The 24,938-nt window shown below is 39.3% G+C and overlaps 1 protein-coding gene across 32 annotated transcripts in view; it reads right to left on the bottom strand.

Moving 5' to 3' along the window:
• The window catches only part of CAMK2B (calcium/calmodulin dependent protein kinase II beta), a 207,098-nt gene that overhangs the window by 62,795 nt on the left and 119,365 nt on the right, over positions 1–24,938 (bottom strand). For 23 of the 32 annotated variants that reach the window (XM_087938962.1, XM_087938951.1, XM_087938950.1 and 20 more), the window contains exons 5-6: positions 24,326–24,391; positions 4,628–4,700 (exon numbers count right to left, since the gene is read on the bottom strand). In XM_087938962.1, the coding sequence (XP_087795088.1) occupies positions 4,628–4,700; positions 24,326–24,391 (139 nt within the window). Of the gene's footprint in view, positions 1–4,627; positions 4,701–5,036; positions 5,283–14,805; positions 14,879–24,325; positions 24,392–24,938 lie in introns of those variants that run through there. The other 9 variants (XM_087938942.1, XM_087938945.1, XM_087938947.1 and 6 more) reach the window with 3 other exon arrangements.

The raw sequence follows: 24,938 nt of genomic DNA, 5'->3' as shown, positions 1-24,938 counted from the left end.
GGACCAACCCCCTTGCTCAGATAGGGAACCCTATATCATTTCAGACAAATGGTTGTCCAATTGCATCTGAAAGACCTCCAGTGATGGAGCACCCACAACTTCTGGAGGCAAGTCGTTCCACTGATTAATTGTTCTATGTATTTCTCCTTAGAAGTACATTGTTTTTCTCTTTGATTAGTTTCCATCCATTCGTTTCCATCCGTTGCTTGTCGTCCTGCCTTCAGATGCTTTGCAGAAGAGGTTGACCCCCTTCTTCTTGTGGCAACCCCTCAGATATTGGAATACTGCTAGTGTGTCTCCCCAGTCCTTCTTTTCATTAAATTAGACATACCCAATTCCAGCAACCGTTCTTCGTATGTTTTAGCCTCCAGTCCTTAATCATCTTTATTGCTCTTCTCGTTTTCTACAGTCTCATCATCTTTTTTTTTTTATCATGGCGACAAAAACAGCATTCCAAGTATGGTCTTACCAAGGCATTACAAAGTGTTATTAACACTTCACATGATCATAAGTGCAAAGTGTTTTATATTTTAATTCTGAGCTTGAAAATTTAAAAAATATATTTGTTTAAAAACATCCCCTTTCAAAATGGACTTATTTTTCAAAAAGACAGTGAAGAAAGTCTGCCTTGCCCCAACTAATTTTTCAAAGCACCCAGTTATTATAAACACTGGATATTAGGAGATAATGGGTCGGTTCCAGATTGAGTTATTCTTAGAACAAACTGAAGGAAATGAAAAAACTGTGACTAAATTTAGTCCCTTCGATGTTAGCTGGTCTTCTGGAAATACTAAATTTAGAATTAAATCATTTAGGCTGCATTTCCTCATACATCTGCATAAAGTAATGCCACATGAGTATTTTCATTTATACTTTATCTTTGATTTACATAACTAACAAAATATGCATCAAATTTGTTTAGTTGTAAATATCAAATATATTAATAGATGTGCTAAATGGATATCCTTTTGTATGAGTATGAGTATATAAGTGTGAGTTATTAATGCAGAAACTTCTCTCATCACTACAGGTAGTCCTCACTTACTGACTACAATTAGGACTGGCAACTCCATCATTAAGCATTGTGGTCACTAAGGGGAAAAAAACACATGACCACCATGACCTTACAATGCCACTTCTGCTTCCATTGTTAAGTGAATCACCATGGCCATTAAGCGAAACATCATGTGACTTGTGATGTCACTTCTGCTTTCTCCATTAATTCTGCTTATTGGAAGCCAGTTGTGAAACTTGCAAATGGTGATTGTGTGACTGAGGGAAACTGTGACACTTGTAAATGCAACAATTGGTCACAAAGCTATTTTCTTTCCAAGTTTCGTATCCTCCTACAGTCACTCAAAGACAATCAGTAAGCAAGGACTACCTGTGCACTCTTACAGATTACCATAGATAGATTATCATGGGTGCTGTATTATCCCAAAACTGCACACACAAAAGCCCTATCCTTGGAATAATAGAAGCTGGTTTAAAATTGCACAACTCCATTTAGAAAGCAAAGGGAATACCTGTATGTTATCCCATGCATGTGAAATCACATTTCATCGCTTTCTTTTTCTTTTGGTTTTCTTTTAGCAACCACGAAGAACCACAAGCTCTGCCATACCAAACCATGTTACCAGAGGCAAATCTTTGGCAGAAGCTAAAACTTTTCAACCATGGAATGGAAAGCAAAGGTTTTTTTCTACTTAAATAACATTGTCCAAGGCTCTGGAGATATTTTTGCACATCTTGCCTGTTAAAGAGTTTAGGTAGGTTTATGCAAAAACTTCATTAGGCATTTGTGAAGGCAATTCCACTCTGCAAGCCAAGCCAGCTGTCCAAATAAACCAAATAATTTTCAGGCACGGATGCTTTGCTTGACTCCAGAAATGAACCCTCCAATTAGCTTGACACCCCAAACAATTGATCCCTGCTTATGTTGAACAGAAAGTTAAAGTTGTTAAGCAGTTTTTGCCAGGTTTCTTTGTTTATTTCTTTTTCTTTTCTTTTTTTTAATCTTAAAGGGTTTAACCTCTGGTCAAATTCCTGTTCCAAAGCCTAACAAGAAATAATAACCACAGAAGTGGAATGAGAGGGGTAGCCCAGATCTTTTTTTTTTTAATAAAAGACCAACAGATACAGACACAGAACTTTTCAAAAAGAAATTCCCAAGACACAGAGACAAAGAGGGGGGTCTTGTCAAGATTCCCCTCCTTTATTGCCACTACAACACACCCAGACATTGCTGAACGTTAACCACCCATTAAACTTGTCAAATACAATCTCTTTATAATACCCCAGTAACATCTCAACCCAAAGGAGTGTTATAAAGAGGCAGAACAGGGAATGTATCACAATCAGAAACCCAATACAGGAAAACTGACAGAAATAAATAATTTGCACACATTTAAACCAGACATAAAGTGCATGCACACTTCTAGAAGAGAGATTACAGCTGCTCTGTCTACAAACATCACTGTTTGAGTTAAAGTCTTGACCCAGACACCAAAGCACAGGAAGAAAACAAGTTGGAAAGGGTGGGAAAATGAATGGCTAAAGGAAAGTGGAAGAAGGCAAGGAGTAAGTAAGTTGGGGGACCAAATGACAGTTTAAGTTTGCTGAAAATATTGGGATTTGGCTGTTCCTAGGTTCTACCCCATGGATTCCCTGGTTGGTTCTCCAACAGCTACCCAGAAATCAGCTCAAATCCACCAAACTGCATTAAGGTGCAAGGACCAAAAACATCATATAAGCATGTGGAAAAGAAAAGTTTTGGCAATGCTGGGGAAGGGGGAAGGTATACAATTACAGGAGAGATGACAGGATGGATGGATAGAACTGGAAGGTCTCCGCTGCGTTAGGAGATGAGTATGGAATCTCTCCTATTAAGAAAACTTTTTGCAGTCCAGGACTCACTGGGGACTGTCTTTTGAAGTTCTAACTTGGAACAAGGCAGTGATAGCAAAGAGTAGTTTTGTTCCAACATGGCCAAGAACATAGGAAGTGAGCAAGGACCTCTGAGGTCTTTCACATTCCAAGACTCACCCAAGTGGTCTAAAGAAATCTGCTGGGCAATTTAAACTGCACTTATACAATCTATTGGTTGTGTGAAATCATACAATCTCCAGAATTTAGGTATCCTGGATATACAGTGGACATGGATGTACGTGGAACAGGAAAGGATTGAGACAGAAACAAGCAATTTGGATTATTTTGAAACTCAATAGGTCAGGAAAGTCAGGAGTTGGTTTACAAGTCAGGAAAGAGAAATTTCCTGACAGTGAGAACAATTAATCAGTGGAATGACTTACCTCCAGAAGTTGGGAATGCTCCATCACTACTGGAGGTTTTTAAGAAGAGACTGGAGACCATTTGTCTGAAATGGTATAAGGTCTCCTGCTTAAGCCGAGGGCTGGACTAGATGACCTCCAAGGTTCTTTCCAACTCTCTTATTCTGTTATATAGCACTGCTGCTACCTTAGCATGAATTCCTACTAAACATCCTTCTTCAAGCATGCTCTATTTGACCTCTGAATTTCAATGAAAGATGCAGTCTGGTGATTGATCACTGAAGGGAAATGGTTGCAACTAATTCTTCCTAAAAGCTAATAAACTCTTAGTTCTGCAAAACTCAGAACAAAACAACTTGGCATTCAATTATATCTCTGCAGCTTGGTAAAGTAAGACTGGAATCCATTGTCTCTTTAACATGTAGAATCCAGATTATTTGGGCCTTACTTTTGCTCATGGCGGCAAATTATTATGTTCTTGATTTACAGGTAATGGTAGCAAATATGGGAGCATACTTTGCTATGGTTTCCTGGTTTATTCTGAGTTTAGGTATCTTTCTTTCTTTTTAATCTGGACTCTTATCTCTCTAGAATGCATGTTACATGGGATGGTAATAGAACGCATGTTGCATGGGAAAGAGGGTGGGTGCATATCTGGGTGCATACCTGCATGCACTGGGATGGAGGGGAGGGGGGAGAAGGCAAGTTGTAAAGCAAACAATTCTGCAATTTTCAGAGGCAAAAGAGATGGAAAACAATGCAAACCAAATCAGCAGTTTGATGTAAGGATGCTGTGGGGCAACACGAAGACCCTAGATCCCTTCTCTCTAGGCAAAACAAACCAGCTTATCACGAAGTATAAAGTCAGCATAGCTGGGTCTTCTTCAAAGCCTACAATCCTGTTATGCTGAGCTCCTGCTCATGAATTTCCAGATGACCTCTAAAGGAATGGAATACTGGGCTTGACAGCTTTTTTTGGTCTGACCCAGCAGGATTATTCTAACCCTCTCTAGAGGGAACTCAAAGAGCAATGGTTTCACCCAGTGCTTGGAATGTTAAGGTTCGTCAGGCAGTAGATCTCCCCTATTTGTCCAAGCCAGGCTAGATCACAGCAAAACATTAAGCTGATTTCTGATTAGTCTGTCAGAGGGATGACCTAATAAATCCAACAAACAAATTGCACAACTATCTAAGTACCCTGGAACATGTTTTTTTCTCCAGAAAATTTAGTCTGAACCATTCAGAAGTGATCCAACTTCTTTTTTACGGAAGTTAAAAAAAACATGCAAAGATACAAAGACGGACAGACGGACAGAGCAGTGGGGAAGAAAACTCACCTTGAGGTCTCTGTGGACGACCCCCATTTGGTGGCAATGGAGAACAGCCTCCAGGATCTGCTGGATGCAATGACTGCATGCAAACACCAGGGGGCATGTTAGTTCACGGTGAGTGGTAACAACCGCACAGGCTGGTGGGGGTGGGGGGGGTGGGTGGAGGGAATAATGCAGGAAAAATAAGGAAAGGGAAAACGGAAGAGGAGAAAAAGGAAGAGGAGGAAAGGAGGGCATGGGAAATAAAGGAATCTGATTTCTTCTCTGCAAGATGAGAAACCCAAGTTACAGATACACACTGTGGGAAAGTGAAAGTAGGCTGAAGAAGAGGGGGGGGGCATTGCCTCCCCCGAGAGAGGGAAAGGACCAAGAACCAAGAGGGACTGAAAACTACCAGCCAAGAGACAGAGCTTACAGCAGATGGATGTCTGACACTGCACTCAAGAAAGCAGAAGAACAGAGTCACCAATGTGATGATCGTAGGAGAACTGACACCAATCCCATCTTCTACCTTGACCTGGATGTAAAGCTCCCATGAACAACAAATCAAGCTTGCTATCAGCATCCAGCATCTTTCAGGCACCCCACAGTCCAAGTGCACTACCATGTGCCCTGAGCCCCCTACGTGCAGCAGCTGCTGGTCGTCAGTCCCCTTCATGGCAAAGTTGGGATGGATCCCCGTGGGAAATTAACATGGAGGCCCCCTACTGGCAGGGATGTTATAATGCTCAAAGCTAAAAGATGATTCTTCACAGTGTTCCTCTGGGATCTTTAAGGTCAATTTGGTCACCAATTGTTTGCAGACCAGTATCTTCCATCCTCAGGAAGCTACTGGAACTGCTTGGATTTAGGGGATTGTATAGGTAGTCCTCGACTTACAACAGTTCATTGAGTGACCATTCAAAGTTACAACGACATTGAGAAAAGTGACATGACCATTTTTCGTACTTATGACCATTGTAACATCCCCATGGTCACATGGTTTACATTTGGATGCTTGGCAACTGACTCACTTTTATGATAGTTGCTGCATCCCGGGGTGATGTTATCCCCTTTGGCCACCTTCTGACAAGCAAAGCCAAGGGGGAAACCAGATTCATTTAACAACCGTGTTGCTAATTTAACAACTGCAGGGATTCACTTTACAAATGTGGCAAGGAAAGAAGTAAAATGGGGCAAAACTCACTTAACAAATTTCTCACTTAACAACATAAATTTTGGGCTCAGTTGTGGCCGTAAGTTGAGGACAACCTGTATTAGGTTTATTCCTGGGCAGGGTGAGATTCTTTAGATTTGCTATTCACCCCCTAACCCTTACAATCCCTTCTGTACAGTTCTAGGAGACATTTTCAGAAGGATATCAGCCCATTTTGGAAAACTGAGTGTTCTGATAGGCACAAAATAAATCCATTTCTTCTGCCACTGAGCCATCACTGGATAGACTGTCAGTAGATTATATCCAAATAGCATTTGGAAATGAGATCAGACATCTGCAGAAGACTTGCTTAAGGGGAATGAAATTTTTAGTTGCTTGAAGCCCAATCTGCCCAGCCTACAATTTCCCAAAAATATACTGATGGCATTGCATGAAAATCAACCCACAACAGTGACAACTTTCTAAATATTCTCCTTAATACAATACTTCTTGTATTAAGTATATTAAGCTTCCAATGGGTTTAATGCACCAATGTTTGTTCTTGAAATAATTGCACCCCTAAGATTAACAATCAAACAGGTAATGTTAGATTCTACCCCTTTTGATGATGTTACTGGATGACTGCTAGGCTCATATAAAAATGTAAAGGTAAAAAAAGAGTATCCCCCTTGCCAAAGGGGATATACCTGCTCAGACTATAAAAAGAAGTTTCAAGCAAGTCTGAAAGAATCTCTCAACTATTTCCAATCATCTCATACATGAAAGGACAATAACACCAGTTTCCGTAACAGGAAAAGGATTTTGTAATCAGCCTATAGACAATTTTTTTTTCTTAAAAAATGCAATTAACTACTGCAGTAACCAGAAGTCAGGAAACGGCACCAATTATCCTTCCCCAAAACCAATTCCCATAGAGTATACAATAACAACCCTACAACAGTTGCAAGCCGGCTCTGACTTTCTTGGGTGTGTATCAATCAACATGGCACCCAAATCTACTCCATAAATATGTTGTAACTTTAGTGCAAATACACTGACTGTCCACCTAATAAGGAAATAGCTCTTACTTGGGGTAATTTATCTGCAAAGTAGGTGTTAACAAGAACTAGTAATTCCCTCTTGGACACTACTGATATATTTATCCCTAAAACGTGAATGACTAAGCTGATCTAAGTACTGTATAGGGCAGGGGTGTCAAACTCAAGGCCTGGGGGCCAGATCTGTCCCACGGGGTGCTTAGATGTCCATGGCATCTCTGCCAGCACCAATGGTGCTTGCAAAGGCCATGTGCAGCCCTGCCAAGCTCCGTTTTCACTGGCAGAGGATTGCAGGAGGTCACTGCAGCCAAAAACAGAGCTTGGGAGCCTATTTTCACTGGCAGACTGCTTGGACCTCCCCACCAACACACACACCCTGATCACGCCACCCAAGCCCCCGAGGTCAAACACAACCCTGATGCATCCCTGGTATAGGATATTCAAATTCTGCATCAGTTGAACTCTGCTGACTGTGTAAAGCTCATCTTTCTCTGTTGTGGGGTGGGGAATTCGTTGTCTAAAACAATCACAAAATACAGTTGCCATGTTCCTCTTAGAACTTGTGCCTTTTTTTTTAATGGACAAGGATATATTCTTTTAAACTTAAAGTTGCTAAGATTAAGAACACTTAATCTTAGCAACTTTAAGATGTGTGGTCATGAAGCTCACACATCTTAAAGTTGCCAAGGTTCAAAAACTTTAATTTGTACTATTGTCTGATAAAACAAAAAGATGTGATCAATCCAGGGCATTTTTTAGGAAACATAAATTTTAAATGACATTTTAATTTGCCTCTGGGAAGATTATTCTGCTCACACCTTAGAGTGCCCTTTTTTTTGAACAAATAGAGTAAAATGGCTCTTGATTCCACAGTTGGGCTGGAGACATCAATCCCTGGTTCATCTTTTTTGATAGCATGTGCCATTTTTAAAGACAGAAATCGACATTGTCCTAAAATTTGTCCTTTAGGTGAAATAAACATGCAGTGGAGAAAGATCTCAGTCCAATAACACTGGACTCATCTGCTAGTTGTTGTGACTCTCCCATTAAAACATATTTGATTATTTTGAGACATTCAAAAATTTGTTCAGGAAACTATTGGGCTTAGGTCTCCTCCTAGGTAGACCATTCCCATTTTGTCTTCCTGGAATCACTGCAAAGAGTTTGTAATTGTGCTTTTTTTACTTTATTAACTGTATTTACTCTATCATCCATATCCAGCTAGCTTTTCATATGGCTCATTAAAACAAGTCAGTTATAACACTAGGGTCTGACTATCACCAGGACCCAATTTTCTGTATCAATAAATCAATAAATTATATTCTTGAGAACCATCATTAGGTAAGATATTGAAAAGCCTTCATTATCCAGCATTTGTTTTATTTTACAACCTTCTCATCTTTCCTAACTTGAATTAGGACATATACATGTGTTTCGTCTTGTTTTATTCTCAAATCATTTTTGTGTGGGAAACTGGACTGAGCAAGGAGAATCGGCCAAAAGAGTGACCCCATGAGCTTCCTTATTAAGTAGAGACTTGAACTGGGTCCCTATTCAACTCTCATCAACCTGCATGATAATTCCTGGGTTAGATTAATGGGAGTTATAAATTCAGTGTTTTTGATAAGCACTTTTTTGGAAAAAATTGGGGCAGGGGATTAAACTGATATGTACCCTAAGACTACTGGAGGCATCACATCTCCAGTTTACCAGCAACTTCTGATGAAGAAGACTTGAACAGCTTGAACTGCTGACTTGAACAGCTATCAAAAAAAGTTGCCTGGGTTCAGAGTTAAATACAAGCCATGTCCAAGTAAACCAGCTGGTTGGAGTTGTCTGCCAGCTTTTTGCAAGCAAATCAGAGGGTTGTGTCCCTTCTCATTAGCGCTTTCAAGATATCGGGGCACAACTATTTTCATTACCAGGCTGCTGTCACAGTTGCTATAGGGATTCATGTACCAGCCCAAACCAAACACATACCAGTATTTATCTTATTGGTGAAAACTCTACCATTCCTATTTTCCCCCAAAATGAAACTTTGGAGTGACCAGTGCAGTTATAAAAGTGAGTGCAGATAACCTCCTTTATGGCATGGACAGAGACTTTTTAAGAAGCTGGAAGCCCTGGAGTCCCTGAATGTTCCATCCATACACTAAAACCTTCTTTCTTTCTTTCTTTCTTTCTTTCTTTCTTTCTTTCTTTCTTTCTTTCTTTCTTTCTTTCTTTCTTTCTTTCTTTCTTTCTTTCTTTCTTTCTTTCTTTCTTCATCTGAGATCAATACATTTCCTTCTCTGTTTTATGTATTAAAATTAATAGTCTATTGAGAAAGATGGTGGGAAAACTGAAACAATTTGTTGCTTTGATTGAATACTATTGATCAATTGATCATTTCAAATACTAAATTATATTCTGGAAGAGGTCCAGGGCAATCCCCCTATTGCCTTGTGGCAATGACCTTGGAAGACAGAGAGAGAATCCACAGCCAGGGGAACAGTAAGATAAGAGCTTAACCCACGGTTAAGGAATGTTGGTGAGACAAACATCTCAGAAGGGACCCTCCTTAATTTCTTGGGTGGGGGTAGTGGCCAGAGAAATGCACTTTCAGACTTGCAAGATTCTGATAATGTAATATTATAATGAAGTAGAATTAGTCCATTGGATCTAGCTTCCTGTCTGGACTATCTTGCTAGGCTAATACTTTCTTGCCTCTTCAAAAAAGCTGTGGTTATGAAGACTGAATTACTACTAAATAAAAGTGCAAAGCCAATGCTGTAATCAAACAGCCGAGTTGTTTTTCTAACAGCAGTACCACGAATTGTAGCTCCAAAAAAGGACAGATAAGACAGGTTATATGTGGACAGAGATAGGACAGAGATATAAAACCAGACATGAGGCAGAGAAAGTGGATAGGAAGGCTTCTTCTCTATGTGGTAAGGATTCAAGATCATCCAATAAGATCTGGAAGTGGAAGATTCAAATTAGATAATAGGAAATAACTTTTTTGCATGGGATACCTCAAAACAGTGGAGACAGCAAGTAACTACCTTGCTGGACACTTCAAAGGGGAATGTAATAGAGGGAGTTTATCAATAGCTATTAATCATGATTGTTAGATTTTCTAACATTGTGCAACTCCCACTTTATTTCAGCTGCTAAGGAATTGGAGGATACTGGTGCTTATCTTCTTCTTGAAGAGATGATTTCCCATAGTTTTCTAGGAGAGAAAATGGGCCAAGATAGGTTTACTGGAGTTCTTATATTTTATTCGGCATGATCTGGTTTCTTTCATAGTAGGAGACAGTGAACAACAGGGAACTACTGGAGCTGCAGCATTCTCCGGCAGAAAATATATAACCATTTTTTTCTTGGCTGGCAGCATCTAAAAAGTCTAAACCTTCCAATGGCTATTCAACAAATACAGCTTTTCAATTCAACTGCAGTAATGTTTCCCCTATTACAAATAAGTTGTTGGAGTTTGCTATATCTGTAGCCTAAGGCAGACATACAGATGCCTGCTTGTTATAGGTATTCTGAAAGTTATATGTCTTGTTGAACAGATCTAAATGCTTTGCTAACATCTCAAAATATTAATGAGATTTTAGGAAATGACATTTGTTTCATGACAAATTGAAAAGTGCTCATTTTTTTATATCACAAATGCAGAAAAAGGTTATCTCTGGTGCACAGGGAAGCATATTTTAAAGGGAGCATTTGGAAATAGCTTTGTTAAAGCGTAGTGGTATATATACACCCAACTAGGGTTGTTCATGGCTATGTTACAAATCATGTTTAAAATATTTGCAGTGTTGCAATTTATGGAAAGAAATATAAAACTATGTTTTATGATAGATCTGGGCCTTTAGTTGCTGCAGATCGGTTATTTGCTACAGAAAAAGGTAATAGATACATTACCACATCTAGAATGCCTTATCTGATCTCAGACATGAAACAGCGTTGGCCCAGTTTGGGAAATGGGACACCTCCAGGAAAATAGCAAGGGTTTATGCTAGACAGGGAAATCCATAAAACATCCCAGAAGAAGATGGGACAAACGATTTCTGCACTGTGGCCAAAAAAAGTACATGGAGGAATCCAAGCCATCAGGAGTTGAGCTTGACTTGATCTCTGCAGAGGCATATTCTTTAATGTCAGCTTCTAAGGAAAGCCAGAAAAATACTTCCTCTAGGAAACTGGAACATGGTACGGTCAGGATCCAGAAATAGCACTGTCCTTTTCTAAAGGCTAAATTGGCAGCAGCCATCTGCACATTATGGAAAATAATGCCAAGTGTTAGAAGAGCTTTGGAATCTAGCCCAGCACATGTGAACATCTTTTTTAAGCAAGTCAATCTTGTGACTACAGAAGACTTTACTACTGCTGGGAGTTGTGTTTAGCACGCATACTGGAGGTTCAATTATTATTATATCTTTTTCCCACTGCAGATTCAATGAGAAAAGAAGCCTTGCTTGCCATATATCTATCTATCTGTCAACTATTCTTAATTTAATAGCAATAGTACTTACATTTATATACCACTTTACAATGCTTTAGAGCCCTCTCTAAGCGGTTTACAGAGTCAGCAGATTGCCCTCAATAATTTAATGCTTTCAATTTAGGCGCTACCAGATTCCAAATGACTCTGGAAAGCTCACAATACAGTGAATAGTAAAATACTGTGTGAGTAATAAAAAAAAAAACAAATATAGAACAAGAAAAATAATAACAAGAAAAAGACATGGGTAAAATATATTAAAAGGTACTCCATCCACTCTAGTTTAAGGTGTGGGAAAACAGGCACTTTCAAGGCCTTTCAGAATATCACTAGGATGGCAGTCACCCAAATCTCAAGGGTAACTTTATTCCAGAGAGCAGGCACCCCATCAGAGAAGGTGTATTTCCTGCATCATGATAACATTGACTAATTGAAAAGCCCCAGAGTGGACAGACCCTGTCAGGTTGTATTGGCTGGACAGACACATGGGAGATGGGCTGTCTCTCAAATTACCAGGTCCAGTGCCCTGTAGAGCTTCCTGGAACTTCAACTCCCAGAGGTTCTCAGTAACCAAGGTACATCCTAAGAGCATCACATAAGGAGAAGTTGCCGAGAGGTGATGTAGTCCCAGGCTGCAGCCACCCAGATACTCGAGGCAATGACTAAGGACTTGGCCAGGAGATTCTCAGAGGAAACCACAAGCTTCATCTGGAACCCCACCAGCTCTACCAATAGCTTGAAGATACTTGCACTTAAACATGTTTAAGATGTAACCATTTGCTCTCTGATGTTATATGGGTTATTGCTCCTCCTGAACAGAAGGAGATTTCTCTTGGTTTATGAAGTAAAATAAGCTTTGCAAAACAGCAGCTACCTAGCTTATAGGCCCCTAGATATGTCTCATGGTGATAATTTCTGCCTTTTTGTGTGTGTAAAGCACATATACAGAGCCAATGGTATTTAAAGGACTATCTAGACCACTGGTGATGTCATCATGTAGATGTTACAATAGACTTCTAACTCACACACGGCCAGCCTCCCGAATCCTCTTTTCCTACCTCTTCTAAAATTCTCAGTGCCAAAATTCAGCATTAAACTGACAAATTACAATGTTGTGAGTTTCCACTTAAATAAACAAAAAGCAATAAAATAGAAGGGGAGCCCAAGCTTCAAAATCTTAAATATGAATGGATGGAGGGCTGGGAATTTTTCTGTTCTAAAGATCATTGGAGTCAAAATTAGAAAAAAGCTGGTTTGGGTGGGAGGTTGAAAATAAATCACTTGGAGTCAGGGGAAAAATCTCTTCAGTCTGTATTTTAATGCCTAACATTTTTTTGAAACATATGAGAACCGGAAGACAATGATAAATGCATTTTTCAAAATGTTGTGACAGATTACAACTTTAACAATACATGTAAATAATTCCTAGGATGGAAAATTGCATACACGCAAAAATATTTATGAAGAAAAATCACACACAACTGCATACATATTTCCTACATTTATGAAATCAGAAATGCAACAGCCTAAATCTGAGATTGACAAAAATGAAAAACAGAGTGAAATGTAATTCAACATGCACAACCATTCCTAGAAGCATTTCATTCTTAGATTTTGTTTACTTGGTTCGCTATACTTTATCTCATACAGTTTAAGAAACAAATTAAGAAACATTCAACCAAACAGATGGTTAGAAGATCACAGAATTGGGGGGGGAGGGGGGCAAGGATATTTGCCAGACTGGTTTGTTTGAATGTTTTTGCTGGAGCCAGACAGTATCTAACAAACAGAATGGAAATTACCTTTTTTTGGAGTTAAGAAATGGTCTCAGAATGGTTGATTTAAGAATCTGAAGAACACGACATGCATCTCTGTACAGCTCTCTTATTGCACACATATTTCACTGAGCACTGGACAATCCTTTCTTCCCCAGTCACCACTCCCCATATCTAGTCAAATGGAACTGGTAGCAGTGTGTTCAGGTGGGTGGACTGGTTTGCAAATGAATTTCAGAAACACAGTGATACCCCCGCCCCTCGGTCATACTCTGTTGTATGGAAGCCCAAATACAAGCTTAAAAATGGTGATAGCCAATTGCGTCTTTGTTCTTTCAGGATGGTAGAACAAAGGTCTATTTTCCATAAAAGTGTCCTATCCTTTCAAATAGTCAATTATTCCAGAGACTTTCCCAACATTCTGTGCTATTATCAACTCAAATGAATCTTGTACAAGATGAAGCCCTCTTGATTGAAAGGTATGGACTGTAATCCACATGCACGTATGTTTACATATTTATACTTTGTCCAGTTCTTTTTCTTTAGAGCTGACTTATAATCACTTCTGTCCTCTTCACTGTATGACACTCCCCACTCAAAGGAATTAGGCTTTGACTAGATGTTTTGTTTCTTCAACAGCTATTATGCCAGAGCTGCATGTTTAGAATGGATGCTAACCTTTGAATGAATTTTTTCCTCAAAAATGATCATTCGAAATGATCAAGGGAATCCATCTTGCTTGTGATCCCTTTCTATTTTTTCCTCTCCCCTGCCCCCTATAGACTTTCAAGGAGTTTTCTTTTATGAAGAGAAATCAGTTTCTTTTAATTAGATTTCCTTTCCCCATTCTACAACAACTTTCAGAAGCTGGGATCCTGAATGAGAGAAACCCCTAGGTATTTATGTCATAGCGTCACACTCTGAGTCACTAAATAAGTTGAGAAACTGAAGGTCCCATCGATATTGTGCATAATGAACTCCAAAGCAATGAAAAAAATTCCACAGCATCCCACTTTCTATCGCAAAGCAAGGGATTCAAGGGAGGCTGGCTTAAAGAGTCCACAGTCTAAGAAAATGTAATCTAGAAACTATTCTCGATCATCCATATAGACTAAACATACTGAATAGGCTCTGGATGTCCCTTTATTTGCATCAGTGGGATGCACTCCAGCCCAACTACAACCTGTATCAATTCTGGTTTTGAGGGGACATAAGATGATGCTTTGGTTCCAAACGAAAAAAGGGCAAGAGTTGGGAAGAAGCAATTGTGGTAAATCATCAGTGTAGACCAGGAAAGAGAAAGAGGGAGAGGGGGAAAGAGAAAGAGCACACACACAAGCACAAGTGGAAAAATGAATGGGTGAAGCATGCCACATTGACCTTGCACCTTCCCCATGGGCCCAGAAGGGGTTGTTGCGCCGAGATAATCTGGACCTGGGTATATATCTGGGCCTGTGTGATGATGTGGGAGAGACATCCCAGATCTCCTGCCTGCCTGAACCCCTCTGCCCTTGCTGGAGTGTTGCACAGAGGAGAAGGATATAGCCATGCAGGTTCAAGGTGGAAAGAAACCATCCCTGAATAATTGCCCACCCCATATGCCAAACCAGAAAAGGAAGCTGGCACTGCAAAGCCCCAGACCTGGCCAGGTTTAATTTATTATGGCAGTGCCCTATCCTCCCAACCCCACATTCTAAGAGGGTGAAAGGCATATGTATACTGACCTTCAAATCCCTGTGCACAATGGCATAGTGGTGAATGTAAGTTACGCTTTCTAATATCTGATGAATACAGTGACTGCAAAACAAAACGGGAAGGAAAGGAGGGGAGAGAAGGTGGGTGGGGAAGAAGGGGGAGGCCAACAACAGGGGTTGGGAGGGCGAGAAGGAACCACACACAGAAGAGGAGCAGCAGAGAGAAAGGACAGAGAGAGAGAGACAGAGAGACAGAGTGAAAGAAGAGGACACAGAGGAAGGATGGAGAGATTACCCAAACAGAGTAGAATGGAGACAGTAACAAAAATATGCATGGCGGAAAATCAAAATCAAGGTTAGGAGTGCGGGGAAGGGAACGATCCACAGGACAGACAGATGGACAGACAGAAAGGGACAGGGGGCAGGGGGAGATATGGGAGAACGAGAGAAGGAGAGAAACAATGTTGTGAAAGCTCTGAGACCACAGCAGGGTTATCACAAGATGTGTGCAGGTCAGAGACTGTTAATGGTACAATAAACTATGCCCAGTCAGGGTGTGAGAATGGGGAAGCCAAGCTAGAACATATTTCCCCTTCTCTTCCAACCAAGGGTGTTTAGGAGGGCTGAAGTGGTTGTGCAAATCAGCCCAATATTAAGAGTGAAGAGCCTTCCCCCACCCCTTTTAAAAGAGACACTTGGCATTCAAGGGGCTGTATCAGAAGCCACCTGAAAAGAGGAGGGAGGAAAGTCTGCCAGGTAGTGAAGGAAGGAGGAGGAAATCCATGAAATTGACATTTTTTTTTGCATTTGACTTTTTGCTTGTGTCAAAAGTGCCGAGGCATTCCCAGATTGAAACAATTAGTCAGTGACATCACGATTGCTCTGGGAATGTCCAGTTGGAGGCTCCTTTCATGTTCCTGGCAGGAGCTAGAATGAAGGACAAGAGCTCAACCCCGCCCCATGGCAGCTCTCGGGTCTCGAACACAGGCTTGCTAATCTTCTGCCCAGTGTTCCAACCTCTCGAGCCACTGTGCTCCTACGAATTTGACTCAGAAGCAGTAAAAAACACCTACAGTTATGACTTGATAAAGTAAGCCCTTCCATACTTGCAAACTTCATTGTCTAACCATGTCTACAATCTCATCAGCTGCTCGTTGTTTAGATTTCCTTCTGAACAGCTCACCTGGGTCCAGCTAATGTAAAACTATTTCAAGTGGGGAAGGAAAGAGAAACGCTCCCATATGTCCATACAAAAAGCTAGTAGTGACAATATGGTTTTGGTTACCCATGGGACATAACATGGAGTAAGGGATTTTTCACAGCGTATATGGACAAAACGTACGATAGGTATCTCACTCGACCGCCCTGATTGAGACTCATCAGTCCAAACTGATGTTCTCAATGTAGATGATTCCCCTTCGCCTCTTTCAAAGTCTAATTCAGTTCATGCTCTTCTAGGTGCTACCCCGCCCCCCCCACCCCATGCTTCTCTGGATCTGTCTCTCTCCCTCCAGGAATCTATTCATGGAAATCCTAATTTGAACCATTAGTGCCCCTTCTTCCTCATAAGGGAGACTATTCCATCTGTAGTCCTGTTAAGATTTTTGTAGATAACTCATAAGAAGAGCTAAAAGCAACACATAGGTAAAAAAAAATCCTTAAGACAATTTGTTACAGCAAGAATTGCTAGACAACAGTTCTCATAATTCTTTGTAGCTTTCTTATGGCTAAAGATTTTAGGTGTGGCAACTATAAGCGCCACATTGGGCAATGTTGATAAAAAAATTATTATTGAGTACAGATTTGCAGAATAATTTTTCTGTTAAATTTGCATCTATTGATACCTTGGTAGGACAACTTTCTTCAAGATTCATACTTGAACTCCAGCACTGAGGACTTTCTTTAACAATACCTCTCCCTGATAATAAAGAGAGTTTATATCAAATATTCTAAATGATTAGGTGGCATCAGTCCACATCCTTGAATTTTCTCCCGTGTCAAATATTTGCTACTAATAGAAAGACCAGTCAGTTTTCTCCCAGAGGAAAAATGTTGATATTAGGCATGTTCCAACACATAATTCTCCAGCTACAATCTGTAGTGGTATAGTCAAGGCTGTACCATCTGGCAGTTCTGAATACGTGCTTTAGTTCTATCTGGTGGGTCAGACTATGAGCTTAACAGTGTGCGTGCTATTCTGATGCCCACAGAATTTTTAGAATACTGTCTGGAAGGTCAATGGATGAACCTTTTCTAAATCTCTTACTCTGAATTGCTCTGCCACTTGCTTTTTGCACTCCTGCAATGAACTTGGGCTTAAAAAGTGATGAAAACTCCCTTATAGATACAAGCAGTAGACAGCAAGATTCCATTTCAAAAGTAAAAAAGCATAGAGGACATGAGCTTGGTGAATGGGAAACAGTCACTGATTTTAATTACCCTCTCTCATCACCATCTTAGCACTCTCCAGACATTATATTCTATAATTCTTCTGACCCCTGACCATTAGACTTCCAAGTAGACATCAGGGCAGTTGTAGTTCAAAGCATTAATGAACTTGAGACCATTCAGTTGGACAGCAGCCAATTAAATATCCTGCAGTTGTTCTGGATTTCAGTCCCATCAAGGTACATGGCCAGCAGTAAGGGATTCGGATAGTCATAGTCCAAAACATTCAGAGGTCATCGGGTTGTCTACCTCTACTTTAACTGAAATCTCAACATGGATACTCTCAATTTAAATGAAAGCAAATTTCCACACTGACAACACCATCTAGGTAACCTTCCTCTTCATCAACCCCACCCACAAAAGAACATGGAGTTTTTATCAGTCAATAGCAACCTTAATAATCAAGAAAAAGACAGAAGCTGACCATAAATTATGTTAATCCAGAAGAACACAGAAAATGGCACAGCAGCCACAATGATCTTTTTAAATACAGATATAAGGCCTTCAACCATTTAAACAACTGGACTTTTTTGTTTAACGTTTTGGAAGATGCAAATTTTGGGAAAAATTATAGAAAGAGTTAAATTGATCTATACTTTACAGATGGGCAAATAATTGTTTATGTGGATTTAACCAAACCATGTAATATATAAAATGGAACAAGACCAGGTTGTCCATTGTTCCCCCTTATTTATTTTAGTTCTTGAAATATACAGTAGAATAGAAACATAAGAGAAGACAAGAGAATCAAGGACATAAAGATTAAAAAAGAGTTATACAAATTAAGAGTATTTGCGGATGACTTGGTTCTGCTTTTAGCAAACCTTTCAAAGGGAATTGGACTTTTAATAAGTAAATTAAAAGAATTTGGGGCTTTAGCGGGTTTCAAGATTAGTAAACAGGATACTAAAATGTTAACTAAAAATGTGAAGATACAAGATCAAACAGAATTAATGAATAAAATGAGGTTTAAGATTCACAAGTTAAAATATTTCGCTATTAGTATGACAAATATGAATTGTATGTTATTTCAAAGTAACTATGTTAAGACATGGAATGAAGAGGCTGTCTGGTGAAGAGCATTGCAGGTGATTTCTCACTGCAACTTTGCTGCTGCTGCTGGCCATCTCCATAATAGATCAGTTCCTTGGCCTGTTGTGTTGCTGCTGATTGAGAGATGGGAGATAGGATGAGCAAATGTGAGTACTCCAGCGTCCAAGAAGAAACCTTTCAACTGAACGATTACATTCCTGAAGCCATCCCTGAAGTTCCTAATCCAGGAGGAGGAGAACCGCATCCTACTGCTGAAATTCCAATTGAAATGCCCCACCTAGAACCCGAATCATCTATGGCACAAGAAGGAAATGAAATAGTAGAGATGGAAACAGGAGAAGTTGGACCTCCACCTGAGGAGGAATTGCCACCTAATGAACAGCCTCTACTTCCACCAGCCTCTGGAAATGACTCTGACTAGCCTGCTTTAGATGGTTCTTCTACCCCAGAAGGATCTTGGATTTGCTAAAGAATTCTTGAGATAACCTCTTCAAAAGTTATTTCAAATAACAAAGTATTTTGAGATGTTGAGCTTGACTTACTGATTGGGAACTCTTTCTTCTGCTCCATTGACTGCTAGAAATGACCTTCTGGGTTCTAAAGTGGAAGGGTTTTTCATCTTGTGTTCCAGGAAGTCCTGAAATATATTTCCAGTGCAGTCATAGGAAACAAAGGCAGGGATCCTGAAGCATAGTAGTTAAACAGGGCTGCTCTTAAATCTGCCTGTCATTCTTAAAAATGTAATTTATATATCCTTGACCTCATCCCTGCTTTGCTCTTCTCACCTTACCATTGTGCCTAAAACTATGCAATAGATATATTCCAATGTATTACTACTTAAATAAGTCCCATTAGTATGTTTCTAATTATTTATGGAGATAAATAATATTGCTGCATAGTCTTTCTTCATGAAACATTTTGTGGTTTGCTGCCAATAAAGTGCCATTTTGTAACTGCAAAAAAAAAAAAAAAGACATGGAATGAAATTTAAAAAGACATGTTAAGATGGGATAAAGTACAATTGTCACTACTGGAGAAAATTTTCTAGAATGTTATTTTGCCTAGATGCCAAGAATGTTATTTTTGTTTCCATAATAATTGTCATGACAATTGATGTACTATTTAAACAGCAACAAAAGGAAATTTGTTTGGTAGGGGGGGAATCCTGAGTATTATATATGGTATTATAAGATGCAAAGTAAGAGGGGGATTAGGTCTACCAGATTTCAAATTATGCTTCGTTGCTGTTAACTTAGATGAAAATGGATGTTGTTAAGAAACAGCAGGCTGTTGGAGTCAGAAGAACATTATCTGAGATTTGGGTGGCACAAATATATCTATGATATAATAAAACTAAGTTTAATGTAAATTTCATAAATCATTATGTCAGGTGGGCTATTTTTAGAGTATGAAATAAATAAATCTAGGTTGTGCCCAAAAATACTTTTATGTCTGTCAGCTAAGAAGCATTTTGTAGATGAGAAGTGATAAATGTTTAACTTATTGTTATATACTAGGATTTTCTCAAGGAAATTGTAAAATAAAATTAAGAGAAGATTTGACAATACAAGGATATATTTGTCACTGGTTTTCCATTTGTATAATTATGAGAAAGATTTAAAATGGATAAAAGATTTTACGGGTTTGAACAAGCATGAATGACTTTGAAATGGAACTATGTGCCAACAAGGTGACCCTTTTATTGCTAAAAGTATAAACTTGTGCTGAAATATCAGACAGAATAACAAGCAAAATAATGTATACTAAAATGGGCTAAATATTTTGGTTACAATAAACAAATGGATTAACAGGAAAATGTGTGGTTGAAAGAATTGAAATTTAATGCTAGTCTTAAAGGAATTTTTTATAAACAATGTACCATTGATATTGCTCACCAGAGAAATCATCTAGAATGTATAAAGGGTATTTCAAATTTATGTTGGAAATGTGAATAACATGAAGACACATTTTATTATGTGTGGTGGATGTTTAAAAAAAGCAAAAAAAAAGATACTTATGAATTAGTATATACACTAATTCAGAAGATTTTAAGGACCAATGATGAATTAAATCAGAAGCTCTTCTTCTGGGATTAATGGACAGACATCTAGAAAAAAGCCATGGAATGTTGTTTTTATACATGACAACTGCAGCGAGATTATTATAATCCCAAAATTGGAAGGATTCTGCATCACTCACAGTGGAGGAATGGTTGGTGAAGGTGATGGAATTTTCAAAGATGACTAAAATTATTTCCTTGGTTAGAGAAAAACACAATATCTACATTTATGGCTGACTGGAAACTCCTTACAGATTTTCTTTGATTTTCACATGAAGCAGAAAAAAAAGGCACAGTAAGCTTTAGTTTTGAAGACTAGAAAATAAAATTAAATAACAGAAAAAAGTGAGGGTTACTATGATTTTGTAATCATAGTAAGAGAAAACTTTGTAATTATATTTATATTAGCTGCAGAAGAAAATGGAAACTTTTTCTTTTTATTTCTTTTTATCTTTTCTTGCTGCGCTTTTATCTTTTTCTTTCTCTGTTTTTTTTAGCCTGTATTAGTTGGCATTACTTTTTATTTTCTCTTTACAACTTATATATAAATAAAAGCAGCACATCAGATACTGGACACAATTACAAACTGAGGAATCCAATTGGGGACTCCTTCAGTTCACATCTACGTGACAACTGAGTGGAGTAATTACGTTAGTAAGTGGAGTTATTAAGAAAAACAAAGCCATGGGCGAATAGGCCGCAATATAAACCAAATAGCTAAATAAATGATAGATAGATAGATAGATAGATAGATAGATAGATAGATAGATAGATAGATAGATAGATAGATAGACAGACAGACAGATAGATAAATAGGTAGATAAATAAATATACTGTTACAAAACTGAAGCTATATGCAGGGAACACCTACTGCACTGTTTTCTCTTGCTGTGGTTTGTTGAACAAGATAAAATGGCTCAGTTCATACATAATGTGAATCACCCAAGGTCTGGACCCCTGGCAAGCTATGTCAAAACTCAGCAATACAATGGTTCAACCAAGCCACTTAGGGTACCACTTCATACAAAAGTGATATCTCCAGTTTTTGTGAAACTACAAGGGAGAGGACAACTTGTTCATAAAATGTATGTTTTAATCATTCTCATGTGCTTGAATTACATCCTATTCCATTGAACCTCTTTGGTCCTGACCTCTTAGACAAAGTCTCTCATTTCTGTAAGTCTGCCCAGCCCACCACACCTTGATGCATATGTGTGGCTTGCTTGTGTAATTTCCTGAACTCCCTGCATAGGTTTTATCCCTCCTGTTCTTAATTCAGTTATTTGGGGTATTATGCTATTAGCTGTATCTCACCTCTCTCTGAGGCTAACTAAGCATGACTGCTGGAACTGTGAACTGTGAATACTAATCTGTCAATGACCAGCTCTTTTTTCAAGAGATCAGAACAGAATAACAAAATTGGAAGGGACTTAGGACTTCTTCTAGTCCAACGCCCTGCTCAGGCAGGAATCCCTATACTATTTCAGACAAATGGTTGTCCAATCTCTTCCACAAAATTTCCAGTGTTGGAGCATTCACAACTTCTGGGGGCAATTTGTTTCATTGATTAATTGTTCTAATTGTCAGGAAATTTCTCCTTAGTTCTAGGTTGCTTCTCTCCTTGATTAGCTTCCATCCGTTGCTTTTTATCCTGTCTTCAGGTGTTTTGGAAAATAACTTGCCTTCCTCTTCTTTGTGGCAACCCCTGAGATATTGGAGCATTGCCATCATGTCACCCCAATCCTTCTTTTCATTAAACTAGACATACCCAATTCCAACAGCCATTCTTTGTATGTTTTAGTCTCCAGTCCCCTAATCATGTCTGTTGCTCTTCTCTGCACTCTTTGTAGCGTCTCAACATCTTTTTTAACATCACGGCGACCAAACCTGGATGCAGTATTACAAGTGTGGTCTTATCTAGTATTCTAAAGTAGTATTAACCCTTCATGTGATTTTGATTCTACTCCTCTGTTAACGCAGCCTAGAACAGAGTTGGCCTTTTTTTTTTTTTACTAAAGAGAACATTGCTTAATTTGGGCAAGAAATAACAGACTAAAGAGGAGGTTTCCAAGGCAGTATTTCTCAACCTTGGCAACTTTAAGATGTATGGACTTCAACTCCCAGAATTCCCCAGACATCTGAGGAAGAAATCCATACATCTCAAAGTTGACAAAGTTGAAAAACATTGTTTTAAGGCATCATTTGGCTTTGCAAGCTGACGGTGGGTCAATTTCACAATTTGGATTTGGAACAATGCTGGGCTTGGCAATCATTTTGCATGCACACCAGTTTCTGCCTTCCTACTTACAGTTCCAATGTACTTAGCAGGGCTGTTCTGAAGGCAAATACAGGTAGTCAAAGACTACCTGTATTTAGGATTAACAGAGGATGCTTTTCTATCACTAGGCCCCTCTTTATGGGCAGGAAGCCACCAGGAGAAATAATCTAAGGTTTTTCATGCAGGATTACCATCAAATCAGAGGTGCTTAAACAAAACATGTTATTTTCATTATCTTTACCAGACTATCATTGTCCTAGATGTTTTACATAATACAAAAAACCAAGGATTGCTGTCCTAAGGTACATACAATATCAAAAACACTGGGCTGGAATTTTGGTAGAATTATTCTGCACTCCTGTGGTTACTTCTCCCACCCTCACCACTGAAGCACTGGAGGAACGAGATAGGAAAGGAACAATGTAGAAAAACTGAATTGTGTGGGCAGAATTATACCAGATTCTAAACTTTGGGATTGCTATGGCTTCCCTCTCTTAGAATATCTTCATTGCTAAATCTCTGGAACACTTGGCTTTGGGCAACCAGGTTTCTTAATTCAAACAGACATAACTTCACAATGTATTTCATGCCTTGGTCAACAATCTCTTCTAATGAAAGCTTTAAACTGAATCTGAATTTCTTGATGCCTTTTGGTACCTCCTGGTTTCTTCTCAGCCTTTGCTCCTCACTCCAAAGGCTAGAACTCCTTGCAATCTAGGTTGACAAACTTCGGACACCCAGCTGTCTTTGTATTGTATGAACACTTCTCAAATGCAACCCTGTTTTGTAATTTGGTGGCCCTGATGCGTCAACTCCTGAAGCTCTTTACTAAATGACAGACAGTTTGCCCAGCAAACACTAATTTTGGTTCTGTCCCATCCAATTTTTTATTTCTTACTGCCAATATTCCTACATCCTTGCACACCTCCAGTTCTTATCCCCAATTATCTTGGTTAGACTGCATCTGCAAAAGAGACCATACAATCTCCAAACTAGCCTAGTGCAATACAAATATTTCTACAGTTGAAGGAGGAGTTCAAGAGTGAAAGCACTAACAACAACTTCCTTTATATGAAGGCTAAGATCCTATTTGAACATGAGATATTCAACCACAGATTAAGGCTTGTTTGTAGTAGTGGGACCACATTCCCATCACCCCAACCAAACCTCTCTCATCTTTCTTTAGCAAAGAACGGAGCTAGTAGCTGACCTGCTCTGATGAAAGTCCGTTTGGGAAAGAGAGTATCCTTAAATGATCAGATGTACTGAGAGCACTTGCATCCTATATAAATGGGAGGGTGGGGGAGGCACAGGAAGAAACCAGGATAGGTACATCTCTTCTCACTCTGCAATGCCTCACATAAATTCTATCTTCTTCACAACTGTGAGGTGAATGGGACCCCTGCTGTCTGCTATATAATCAGGTGCAGCAGTCCAAGGGTGTATGGGAGGATTGGTTGGCACTGTATGAAGCAGTGGGACACATTATGGCAACCACTGGTGCCAAAGGACATGAGTACATCACTTCAACCATGTAAAATCTTTTGAATACAACCATGTGGTTCCAACCCCACCCCAACCTCCCTGATTACAGATGGGTTCATATTTCACAGGTTCAAGCTGGAATGGGATCTGGGGACAGAGAAAGGGAATGGGGCTGGGGGAGGGAGAAGGATGGAGTGGGGACAAGTGGATGTGAAGTTACCACTCACCTTGCATCAGCTTCACTGTAGTATTCTCTGGCAACAATGTCTTCAAAGAGCTCACCACCTGTGACCCTACAAAGTGACACAAACAAGATTTCAACCAAAGTTTGACATTTGTCAACAGGAGGTTTGGAGAGCAGCAGACCAGACTACGAAGGTCAAGGTATACATGTCAGTACTACTTTAAACATAAAGTTATGGGACAAAATATGCAATACTGAATGTAATGTTCCCCACCCTATCCCTTTACCTTCATGAGAACAAGGAAGGGTCTTCCCAAAAGTGCTTTTTTCAACTGGATTTCTTTGTTTTTGCTTGAAGACATTTTGTTTCTCATCCAAGAAACCTCTTCAGAACTGAAGGTTACTGCATATTGAAGATTCCAAGAAGCTTCTTCAGAACCGAAGAAGCTTCTTGGATGAGAAGTGAAACATCTTCAAGCAAAAAAAAAAAAAAGGAAGTCCAGTTGTCTTTTGAAAAAGCACCTGTGGAATAACCATGACCTGGATGACTGAGAATCTCCATAGACAAAGGGGGTCTTGTCTGAGAAACTTCCTCATGTTATAATTCTGGCCAGGACTCAGATTTTTTTAAATCAGACTTTTGTCTTCTTTGAGGT

Source organism: Pseudonaja textilis, chromosome 9 (genome assembly GCF_049901715.1).
Source record: "Pseudonaja textilis isolate UNSWEBS1 chromosome 9, rPseTex1.2, whole genome shotgun sequence".
NCBI classification, from domain to species: Eukaryota; Metazoa; Chordata; class Lepidosauria; order Squamata; family Elapidae; genus Pseudonaja; species Pseudonaja textilis.
Note: the sequence above shows the minus strand (reverse complement) of the source record. Positions and strands in the feature narration are given on the sequence as shown.